The sequence below is a fragment of the Channa argus genome, chromosome 18 (assembly GCF_033026475.1).
Source record: "Channa argus isolate prfri chromosome 18, Channa argus male v1.0, whole genome shotgun sequence".
Lineage (NCBI taxonomy): Eukaryota > Metazoa > Chordata > Actinopteri > Anabantiformes > Channidae > Channa > Channa argus.
This window is the reverse complement of record NC_090214.1, coordinates 9,623,829-9,636,360: the sequence shown is the minus strand read 5'-3', so window position 1 is coordinate 9,636,360 and position 12,532 is coordinate 9,623,829. Positions and strand designations below refer to the sequence as shown.

Below are 12,532 nucleotides of genomic sequence, written 5' to 3'. Positions count from 1 at the left end.
ATTCAATTAAGATTGGACGCTGAAACAAAAATACCAGAGGAGCAAGATCCTCCAAAACAGAACACATCATACATCTGTATGAATCTGAGATAACAAGAAATCGGGCGAATGTTTTTCCCTGTGAAACTGTTTGATTTGTTTTCCTGAAACATTTTGTCCGCAGCTGACAAATGAACTAGAAAACCCTTTATGCTCCACAGTTATCAAGTAGCACTTTTCTATGATATATGAAGTATCAGAGAGCGTGGATACTGGCACGCTGCCCGGCGTGATTTGTTATGAGCATTATTGCACAAGTTTGTAGCTTCATGACTCATGAACAGCTGTGTGTTTTTACACATTATCCCAGAATAGCTTCAGTCTAACTGCTCCCAATTGCAGTTCTCGCTGCAAAATAATTTGCTGGTGCTAATTTAAATGTTGGCAACATGTGGCCTCACTTTAAATAAAGTTCAAACAGCATTTTAGTCAAATTAAAGTTCTTTATTTGCTGTTTCTGTTGTTTCTCAAAAAGTACACAATACCCACAGACCAAACAAAGACTTGCAAGCGTTAGTGGGTTTTTTGATTACGTAAACATTTTCTTCTAGCAAAAGTTGATTATGCTCTGACAATTTATACTCCATGAATCATTTATTAACAACATGTTTGTCGAAGGCTCCTTAGCTCTTTTAATTTGGCACTGATGCTAAACCAGTGTAATTGCTACAAACCCAACAAATTTCATGCTTTCCATGTCTTTCCACACCCCCATCGTGTAAGACTTGCTCTCTGTGTTTAATTTTTGAAAAGTCAGAACTCAATAAGGGAATGGCAGAAGAATGGAGGGAAAGAAAAGCGGAGGGAGGTGAGGAGGAGGGTTGTGAAAATTGCCATTGGCTGCCACCCAGGGCCCAGTCTTTGTGGTAATGAAGGGTTAGAAACAACGTTATTGCTCCCAGATGCCGTGCGGCTTCTCCGCAGCTCTTTGATGCATGGTCCAAGTCACCAGGACTTTTCTATCAGACTCCCATCAACATACACGCTACCACACACACATAGACACACTAAGATGTTCAGGTCTTAAAACAACATGGATGCTGTAAACGACTATCTTCTTGGTTTTGCCCACCAAACTACTCAGATTTGTTTCAAAGTGTTAATTGGATACGGCTTGTGCAAGGTCCTCAGTGTGTGCATGTGCGTGTGTGTGGTGTTTATACATACTTCAGTATCTGTGTGTGTGTGTGTGTGTGTGAGAAACAATATTACATCCACATTTTTTAAATTGTGTTTAGGTACTGGAGCCATATTTTGGATGATGTGCAGAGTGTGCAGAGTAACTTTATGAATCCACAAGCGAACTTCCTCTGGATTTTCATAATTAGCCCACTATTACTCACTAGAAAAATAAAACCCTGGAAAGTTCTTTGCTCACACTCTGCTGCAAACCCCACAGGTTAACTACCAGGTGCACGGCCGTGTCCATTGTGTGTGTACATTTGCGCGCGCACGTGCGCATGTGCGTGCGTGTGTGCGTGTGATGAAGAGAAAATCCTATACACACTCAGACAGTAATACTACATTTGATGCATATTGTTCAGATATAAATGAAAATAATTTATTAAACAGTTTACTGCACTGTTATATGCTGAAATGGAAAGATTGATCAAACTAACTGTTAAAGGTTCCAAACCGAGAATTCCAAGTTAAAGGATAAATTCAAAATATAAATGACATATTTTTTACGGGTGGCAAGAACTTGACCCGATGCTTCCTTATTGCCCTGAGTAAAATATGCATGGATGCCGCATAGGAGGTGGGGTGCTATAGATATGACATCGTCCTAAACATTTACAACCACAGTTCGTTGCAAATGCGGTAATATAAGGCCATTTTAGAAAAAGGACCAAGGATCACTGGAGGGACTCCTAAGGAGGTGGCTGGCAGTAAAAGACTATAATTATAATGTTGTCAGTTGATTTTGACTGTCAATAAACTACTGTAGAGCACAATAAACAAGACTCAAGTTCTTGTATCACAAGAAGCACAAGATGTGATTAGAGTTGTAGAAATGTAAATGGGTAAAGAAATACTCTTTAACAGCAGCTTTGATCGACAAATGAAGGGAGTGTTAGCAGATCTGTTCTCCGTGTGCAGCTGCTTGGGTCATTAGATAGACTGATTATCTTTAGTGATTATCATATTTTTACTTGCACATGGAGACAGCAGTAGTAATACTTAAATGATACTGTAAATCAGTGGTTCTCAACCATGGTCCTTGACAGACACTGTCCTGCTGTTTTTTCCAACTCTCCCTGAACTACCCACAGCCCAGTGCCTGGGTCAGGTGTGTTCAGTCAATCGGAAGCTGGATGAAGGTGGAGTGGGGGAAGACAAAGTGAGGTTACTGTAAATGTTATAGTAACTATAAAAAAACTGGTGTTTATACAAATGGCCATGGACACACAGTAATTTGTTATAGTCTGCTGACAGCCCAGATTCACAGAAGTCGGGTCTTATGCAAGTAAAATGCTGCAGAAAAAAAGATGAAATTGAAAGTGTGTGCTTCTATATATCTCATGTTCAGTAAGTCATATATGTCATGTCAGCTTTTTTGTCTGAAGTCCGTGTGTGTGTGTAACATCTGAAATCTGTACATTTGCCTGTACTCACTGAGTGGATTTTATGAGAGCATGTGGTAAAAAGCTCAATCTCCAACTTCCCCGGACTCACACAAGCTCAGACAGAAAACACACACTCACAAAACAGAAAGGCTGATAGAAAGAAAAATGTGGTAATCTGTCTAAAGTGTGTGTGTGTCAGAAGTCTGTGCGTGGAGCTCAAGTAATAGTCATGCGTCCATAGCGTTGTTTGCACCAGCCTCACTTCTTTCATCCTCACACCCAAATAGTGTCTCTAATTGTCTTAATAGCATCTAATCATGTAACATTTATTATGTCTAGCTTGTTTTATATATATTTATTCTTTCTTTCGCTGCTTCAGGAGCTCCGTTTTGCTGTATTTTTCCCACATCACCAAACACTAGTTCCCCCCTCCTGTTCCTATTCCAACTCTCTCGACTGGATTTACTGGCCAGAGGAGAGGAAAATGTATGAATCTGTCCAAGGTTGCTCACTCCCAGGGAGAGGGAAAGTAGAGAGCAAGGGGAGCAAGGGAAATAAGGAGGGAAAAAAAGACAGAGAGGAGGGAGAAAAGGAAAAAGGCAAAGATGAAGAAATACTCAAGTAAGTACAGATGGAAGATGAGGACCTCTTTACCCTCCTCACCACTATAAATGATGATGTCAGCATTTAGCAGTCTGGGGCGACTGCTTGTTTAGTGTTGTATAACCGACACCTGGTCGGACCAGTGTTGCCAAATGTGTGTTTGTGTGTGTGTGTGTATGTGTTTTTATATGCATTTAGGGGAATGACCATTTGACTGCACGGGTCATAAATCCTTTGATGAAGGAGTTTGGTCACACACACAAACCCCCCAATCGCTCACTTGTGACACACTCTCTCTCTCTCTCTTACTCATTGACACACACACTCACACTGGGTTGGGCAGGACAGGCTGGTGGTTAGCTATCCAGATGGTTTTAGGGTTAGTTAGAGACTACCAAAGGAGTGTGTATGTGTCTTTGTGCGTGTGTGTCTGTGTGTGTGTGTGCACGTGCATTTTTAAGCTTTGTTTATATAAACTCACTCACCCTGTGCTATTTTTGGCTTCTTATTTAGTTTATTCAAATTTTACTGTGTGTAAAATGTTCACACACACACACACACACACACACACACACACACACGCACACACACACATGTAATTTGACCGTATAAAAAAACTTTAGACTTTCGAGCTTTGTTATTTAGTGAGAAACACTGAGATTGAGGGGGAGAGAGCGTGCTGGCATGTGTCAGACTGAGCTGACTAACTTTGAGTTTCCCTGATTCATAAATAGTTGGATGTCTGGATATCATATGTTGTGTGCAGATTTACAAGTACAAGAGATTTCTACTCTGGAAGTCAGTTCCCGTCTCTCTTTGAGTCTCTCTCTCTCTCTGTGTATGTATGTGTTTCTCATTTGTTGCTCACCCTTTTTTTACCCTGCACAATTGTAATCAAAACCACAGACTCTGGGCCTGTGTACGGTTTTCCCATTCGCCTCTCCTACCTATTTCTTCTCCCTTTTTTCTCTGCCACTAAATCTAATGCAAGTTTCCAGAGTTCTTTCTCTTTTAATCTTAGTAACACATAATGTTTGTTTCTGCAGTTGAAGCAGCAAAATCATATACATTAAGTAGCAGATTGCTCAGTCCACAAGAAAAATTCAGCATCTAATTTTGAATTTTGAAGTGGTTGTTTTGGAGCTTTGTTCATTTTATTATAAAATGCATTGCTAATGGTGTAAATCTCTATAACTGTTTTTGATTTTGAGCCAAATTCCTCAGTGATGGGGCCAGTTAGGCCCTTGCAGCTGTGTAACCAAGATGTTTCTCTTTCGCCCCCTGCAGGAGAAAGAGAAGAAGTACATGCTGCAGGTGGACAACCTGAAGCTGCGCGATGTGGAGAAAGGCTTCATGTCCAGCAAACACATCTTTGCCCTCTTCAACACCGAGCAGAGGTGTTCTCTCTCTCTCTCTCTCTCTCACACACACACACACACACACACACACACACACACACACACACACACACACACACACACACACACACACACACACACACACACACACACACACCATATTACAATCACACTGTGCAATAACTATAGTAGAATCAAAAGTCAATTTTTAAAGTTTTGCTTAAAAAGTAATTTCAACAACAGAGGTACTGGTTATAAAATTTACCTAAAGTAATAAAAACAGAGGTACTATTTACGCAGAATGTTTTTTTACAGTATGATAATATTAGCTACTTTAATAGCTTTATATACTTTCATATATATATAAATCATTCTATATTTTTAACTTAAATCTCAAGTTGAAAACTATTGAGGGACTTTATTGCTGTGAAATAAATCCAGTGTACCTAAGATGAAACATCATGCAGTTTGTTTTGCATGTCCACAGGAATGTGTATAAGGACTACCGTCAGCTGGAGCTGGCCTGTGAGAGTCAGGAGGATATTGATGCATGGAAGGCCTCATTCCTCAGAGCTGGAGTTTATCCTGAACGGGTCACTGTAAGATTCATTTAGAAGTGCACACAGCGTTATATTGCATTTCTTTTTTATCTTAAATACATTAAATGTTGTTCTCAAAGCCGCATTCACAGTAATTGTACATGCACGTGTAGATTCTTATGTACATTCTTAACCTTCACGTTGTCAAAATAATGTAGAGAAAAAGTCAAATCTGTTTTTGATGTGCATGTAAAGTCTATTTTAATGTTGTCATGTCTTTCATATGATATTTGTCCCTTTCAATGTCTTTTATTCATCCTTTGCTGTTTAACCTGAAGGAGAAGGAAGGAAAGGTATGTTCTTTCGTCTGTACAAGACATTTTCATCTTGTTGGTGTCTTATAGACAATTTCTCTAGACTTCATCATATTTCATACTTATTACTTTGAGCTTGATGAGCTGACGGCATCAATATTTATCGAACTTGGTTTCAGAATAGTGGTTAGTGTAATAATGAACATCATAGTCAGATTTGCAGAGTTTATAAAGGGCTTTATGAACCAAAGGATATTTTTAAATACATATATAGTTCAGAAAAAAGACAGATGTGTTTTAAACGCCAATGTGTGGTATAGTAAATAAAATGCACATATACAGAGTCTGAGTTGCTTAATTTACAGTGCCGATTAAAAAATTGAAACAAAATAATACTTTCCTTTTTTATGCTGCCTTACATTTATCCTCTTTGACAATTATTTTTTCTTTGACTTTTCCCTCTGCAATTGATTTCTCTAAATATGTTTCTGCAGAGTGATGGCAGTGAGGAAAACGGTTCTGACAGCTTCATGCACAGTATGGACCCTCAGCTGGAGCGACAGGTGGAGACCATTCGCAACCTGGTTGACTCCTACATGGCCATCATCAACAAGACTGTCCGCGACTTGATGCCCAAGACCATAATGCACCTCATGATTAACAATGTGAGTCGTCAGTGTGACCAGACCACAAGAGAAAAATACCCCTAAAATGTTGCAGCAAATGATTTTTGATCTGAACAATTATTTTCCAATCTACCTCTGTCTATCTGCATCCAGACTAAGGAGTTCATTAACGCTGAGCTGCTGGCCCATCTGTACTCATGTGGCGACCAGAACACCCTAATGGAGGAGTCTGCAGAGCAGGCCCAGCACCGCGATGAGATGCTGCGGATGTACCACGCCCTGAGGGAGGCCCTAAACATTATCGGTGACATCAGCACAACCACCGTGAGCACCGCAATGCCACCGCCTGTGGACGACTCCTGGCTACAGGTGCAGCGGGCCAGCTCTGGAGGAAGGTAAAGCGTGATGGCAACACAAACAGTATTGAATTTATGGATTTATAAATTGCAGTGGAGGAGATGAGAATGTTGACAAGGAATCAGACACAAAGAGATAATGATTATTTACGATAAACAGTAAAAGTGTTCAGGCCTCAGAAGGGGACAAAGACATGGACAGCTTGAAGGCTTGACGTGACACCTCTCTCGCTCTGTGTTTCCTCCAGGTCTCCAGCTGCTAGTCCAACTCCAAACCGCAGAGCTCCTCCAGGACCCCCGGCCCGCCCAGGCTCTCGTGGACCTCCACCTGGGCCTCCTCCTGCGGGGGGACCTCCTGTCCCATCTCGCCCCGGAGCATCTCCCGACCCTTACAGTGGGCCGCCTCCCACCGTACCCTCCAGACCTAACCGCGCACCCCCAAGTGTTCCAAGGTGAGTAAAAGCATGAGCGCTCTTTTGACCTTAGCAGCTTTTCTCTTCACCAGTGTGGATTTTACAAGAAAAAAGCATCCAAACCATAGCTAGGTAATAATATAATGACAAGCTCTCCAACCTGAAGTCTGGATACTCTCTGTTACTAAGGGGGATGTGAAGACACCTGGATTTGGGGATAAAGGAGGTAAATGAAAGTGGAGAGGTCTGGCTGTCATACAGTAGCAGATAGATGAGTAGAGATCCCCCAATAGATGGATAGACAGAAATATAAATATGATGATCAGTTTGTCCTTTTTTTCTCTTGGTCTGGAAAAATATCTGACTGCTTCCTTTCACCTAGACTTCTTGGTATCTTTCTGCCACCACTTTGATCGTTCAACACGCTGTCAAACATCATCAACATCACCAAACACCACAGTGACTGAAATCAGGGTCAACAGGATAATGAAAAGCCTTCTCATTTCTGTTTTCCCTTACTGCCTTTGAAGCCCTAAAAGTCGCCTTGTGCTTGCTTGTGTTTGTGAGCTAGCTAATGTTTTTAACCTGGACCGTTGTTTTAGTAGCAGCTTGTCTCTTTTACCTTAGGAGACACTAGTGTCACGGAGCAAAGCTCTCACTGGCAAATTTAGCCTCGAAATTTGTGTAGGTCAAATTCGCAAACTTTCGTTGGTTTTCCCAACCAAACCACTTCCCTAGATTCTGGTCTGTTCTATGTGAGAGCTGAGCACGTGTGACACAGGTCAGTTACTGCACTGTAACTGTTTGCACTCCTTTTCTCTTTTCTTCTTCTTCTTCTTCATCCCTCTCTTCCTCACCACACCTCTGTCCCACACATGACTATGGTTCCTTCTACAGAATCACTATCACTGACCAGTGAGGACTAACGTTTCTGGTACGTTGCGTACTGTCCGCCATCATTGCCATAATCAGGACCCACCATCACTTTTCTTCTCTTCTTCACAGAGTGCTGCATGGGCAAACACACACTCACACACACATCCACTTCAGTGAGCGTGTGTGTTTGCATCAGTGTGTGAGCTGATTTGGGTCACAGCAGTTTGGAGTTGATGCAAATGTATTTGTTTAGAGGCAAAACAAGATGAGTGTGCCAGAACGAAAAAATCAGGAGTCAACACAAATGTCCAAATCCTAAAGATTGTTGCTGGTTTTCTGTCTGTGTTGTGTGTGATGTATATATCTCATGACATCCCATCCACCCCTAACTGCAGCACATCAGTATTCTGCTCAACTGAGATACTTTAACTTTAATTGAACAGGTGGAAATTGATGCGGGAAGATTATTATAATGTATAGTTTATGCATCTTTAGGTGGTTTCTGCCTACTAAAAGTTTAGCTACAATAGAAGAGCTTTTTATACCGTAGGGGAGACATGGAGGGAGTTAGCTGAGGGACACACAAGACACACAACAGGAAGTTATAGCTACTGTAGTTTGGCTGCTCATGATCAACGGCGGGCATCAGAGCTGGCTGTGACACACAGCTTGACAATTAAAGTAGACTTCTTCAAAATCATTAGCACCTCATTGGATACATTTGTGTCAAAGATCCTAGTTATAATTCCATCAAATCTCAGAGATTTGTTGTTACATACAGTGTAACTTTCACTTTTCACTTGATGCCCATCACAAATAAACACCCATGTTAACAACAACAACAACAACAACGCAAAGGACATCCTACAATTTGCATGTGAATCTTTAGAGTTTCTACGAGTATCACGTCATTTACTGAGCATAACAAACAAAAACTGCTAACAGAAAATTTATTGGATTTTACTAATGAGGTGAATTTGTTGTGGGAATGATTATAAAGGAACTTCATTTTTGGCCTTAATAGCCAAAATACATAAAATGCATTGTGGTCTCATTACCTGAACCTGATGTGTCTGTGCTGCTGTTTGTGTCAATGTGATCATTTGTGTGGGTGAGGGTGCAGTATTTCTGTTTTTGTGCATGGATTTACGCAAGGGCCCAGAAACTACTTGAAAACACTAACTCTTGTTGCCGTCCTCTCCACTTTGTATCTGTTCCTGTGTGTGTTTGTGTGTCCACGGCAGTCGGAGACCCCCACCTTCTCCAACCCACTAGACCTCTGAGCTCCTCCCTCCTGCCTCCGTCCGTTCGTTCCTCCACTGGATGAGAGGCCAAGGGCAACAGCACCACCTTCCTGTTGTTTTTCTGCCTCAACTGACCTGAGCTGGTTCCTTCTCCTGTTCCTACAACTCCCCCTTAACAAATAAGCCGCCCCCCCCCCCCCCCCCCTCCCCGCCCCCAACCCCACACCCTCTCAGTTTTACAGAGATGCAGAATACTTAAAACACACCTGCATGACTGACATACAAACATGCTGGAGAAAATATGACATATTTGATAAGAAAGAAATTGGCATGTGTATGTGCACATGTGCATGCACCCCTGCTTATATAAATCCACACATGTATACACATGCAAATGCACACAAGATTGTTTTTTGGGGGGGTGGGGATTTTCAACCAAGAGGGGAGTAGAGATTTGCAATTACATCATGAGGTTTACGGCATTTCTAATGGGTTTTCTAGCTGCTGATTGACTTTTCTCTCATTAAGAATTTTCTCATATCTTTTATTGCTTGAATGCATTTTCTGATTTATTTTATTTTTCATTTTAAAGGAATACTTCATACAGTATTGAGTTTTGTATCCCATCCTCACCCTGTATCACCTGCTTTGCTAGAAGGAAAACACTTTGGGAAGTTGTAGATATTTGGGGATAAAATTGTGCTGAACATTATGCAAAATTCTTCCGTTCAGTTATTTGGGTGACAATAGAGGGTTTGATATGTATATGACATGCTGAACAAGAAGGCTCTGGATTTTACTGCATGATGCATGTTTTTAAATGTTTTTTGTAAAAAACATTAACGGAACTTCCTGAAGCTCTGTCCTTGCAGCATTTCAGGCTTTAAGACGAAAGGAACAGATACAAAGATTCTTAAAGTATTCCTTTAAAGGAGGTGATGCATTACGGACGGGATTTTGCATGATTGAAATTTGGCATTTCTCTCTTGTATTCCAAATTCTGATCCTTAACATTGGTCCCTCAAAATCGCCCGGTGAGGAAGCACTTTAACCAAATTAAGTCCACTTGTATTTGTGAACTTAACAAGCCGTCTCCTCACCTTTATGATTTTGAGGGTTCTCTTTTTATGCATTTCTTTCAGCCATGTGGGTTCTGCTTTTTTTTCTGCATTTTTTTCAACTAAAACAGTCGGCCTAACAAGGGTGGGCCTTCTTGGCCCGAGAGCCCCCCACTGCCATTTGACTGTTAGATGAGTCAAATGGCTTCGTTCTTATCCGTTTGTCACTCACTCAATGGAGGGGGCTCAAAAAGGACATCATTGAGGAAAGAATCAGCTATAGGCCCCCCAGTCTCACCGTCCACCTCCTTCACTCCCTTTGCTGTAGGACAGGAGGAGCGACCATCCAAAGGGCTTCTTGGATTTTCTTTTTTTGTTTTGGCCTGGCATAGCCTCACCAATTATCAACTAATCTGTTAGAACTTTCTCTGTTACTGAATTATTTTAAGTAGTAGTAGTAGAACCAAATTATTCATGTGACTAACACAACTCTGTCACGAGCACCTCATAAAATGCTGTTGTCTGTGCCTCCACAACCTATGCAACAAAGAAAACAGTTTTTGACCTAAAGAGGCGCCTCCTGCGGCACATTTCCTCTCCTCTGCTCCCTCCTCTCCTCTTCTCACACGCTTTGTTGCAGCATTATCTTATCAAGGGAGGATTTAAATAGGGAGAGTAATTTAAAATGCAGTCTGTTTGACAGTTTTTAAGATTTCCCAATAAAAGGAATGGGCACGTGGCCTGAGTTGCACCCTAAGACTGTTAGTTACAGTAACTGCTCATACAGTACATCCTTACATATTCAGAGGGAATAATAAACTATTTTGAGTGTGTTTCTGTGTCAGCTTTGATCACACTGTGCATCAGATCTTCTTTGGCATTAACAGGAAAACCTTCAACTTTTTATTCAGGTGGATAATCTTCTGTTTCTTTTGTTGTTTTTTCTTCTTTTCTTCCCTGTCTTAGTGGTCATGGGGGTGAGTGAAAACACGACAACAGTCACAGCCTATGCATATAACTAAAAACATTCCCTCTGTTTCACCCTCACACAGCTCTGTGAGAGCCTGAGTTAGTTGAACCCATCTTTTTGCCCCCTTTTCTACCATTGCTGTCAGTGTGATGTGTTGTACTTTGACCCTGAACAAAAAGAACAAATCCATCTGTACCTCAGTTGATGTAATTTAAAACCCACATCAAACACTTGATCCCTTCTTAGTCTTAGTTGTCCATGACTGCAAAGCAAAGACAATGAAGCATATTCCACTTATTATTCAAGAGTAAATAGGTTATTATGAATATATCTTACTGTGTTATTATGTATATGTGTGGTGCATATTATGGGACTTGTACTTCCACTGTTTAAAGTATTTAGTCTGCAATGTATGAAAATGCTTAGTGATTAAATTATGTACAAATAAGTATGTTTGAAATAATGAGCTACAAAAATGTGTATTTCACTGATGTAAATGGACTTCGGCAGGTTGTTTGATACTTTAACTTGTAGCAGAGGGTTTTTTTTGTCTCTCCGTGTGTAGAAGAGGGGGTGAACTATGTGAACTTCTGCAGCAGCCAGATCCTGCATCGAGTTATAATGATGTGAAGAGAACAATGACTTTATCCTGCAGCACTGCTCTGCCTTGTCAACACATTAAAAACCTCAGTGTACCCCAAAGGAGTTCACTCTTTGTCTGCCTTTTCTCTTTACAATAGTGAATATTAACATCACAGAATCTATTCAGTGACTGTGACATAATAATGTATATAATTTATATTATTATTACATATTTCAAAGCGAAAGTGCCTAAATTCACAGCTTCCAGATAGTCTTTTTGGACTATCCATAACTTAAGCGGTGAATCTAGAAAAGTATCAAAAACAGTGTTTTTTAACGTTTTGTGTACGAGGCAAACTAAAAGACAAGCCAAAACTCAAGGCACACCTATTTATAGCCATGCAAAAAGAACCTGTTATCACTCTTATCACCAGAGGTGATAAAAGTAAACAAACTTAATACTTAAGTAAAGAATACTTAATAGAATACTTAAGCTACAATGTTTTACTAAAAAAATAGGTACAAGTACCTTAAGAAAAAAGTAGTGAATAAGATGCTGTTGATTAAATGAATAAGTCCAAGTTAACATTTGTTCATCCAAAGGTAAAAATTAAGGCAATAAAAATATATATTATTTGTAAAATAATCTTTGTTACTATAGAAACTTTGTGCAGAACCATAACAGAGCTGGTAACGGTGAAGCTGAGATGAACCGCTTATTAATCCATAATTGTACATCATCTTATATTTTCTACATAAAAAAGAACAACAAAATACATTCCTTTCTAAACTGTGACATAAAATTAATATTAAGATGGAAACACTGTTCAAAGTGTTTTTAGCACTGGTCTTTTCAGCAGTGTAGGGGTGTGTAGAGCAACGGTTTCTCTCCATTTCAGCTTTTTTTTTTTTTTCCACTAAAAGGAGGGGACTTGGAGGAAAGGATCAGCTACAGGGTCCCCAGCTTCAGATACCTGCTGTTTGCCA

At 40.4% G+C, this 12,532-nt stretch overlaps 1 protein-coding gene across 10 annotated transcripts in view; it reads left to right on the top strand.

Moving 5' to 3' along the window:
- The window catches only part of dnm1a (dynamin 1a), a 42,948-nt gene extending 31,279 nt beyond the window's left edge, over positions 1–11,669 (top strand). For 4 of the 10 annotated variants that reach the window (XM_067485078.1, XM_067485084.1, XM_067485082.1 and 1 more), the window contains 7 exons: positions 4,497–4,606; positions 5,055–5,166; positions 5,445–5,459; positions 5,915–6,085; positions 6,200–6,441; positions 6,651–6,854; positions 8,936–11,669. In XM_067485078.1, coding sequence (XP_067341179.1) covers positions 4,497–4,606; positions 5,055–5,166; positions 5,445–5,459; positions 5,915–6,085; positions 6,200–6,441; positions 6,651–6,854; positions 8,936–8,966 — 885 coding nt within the window. In that variant the 3' untranslated portion in view covers positions 8,967–11,669. Of the gene's footprint in view, positions 1–4,496; positions 4,607–5,054; positions 5,167–5,444; positions 5,460–5,914; positions 6,086–6,199; positions 6,442–6,650; positions 6,855–7,712; positions 7,750–8,935 lie in introns of all 10 variants that reach the window. The other 6 variants (XM_067485086.1, XM_067485079.1, XM_067485085.1 and 3 more) reach the window with 3 other exon arrangements.
- The last annotated feature ends 863 nt before the right edge of the window (positions 11,670–12,532 follow it).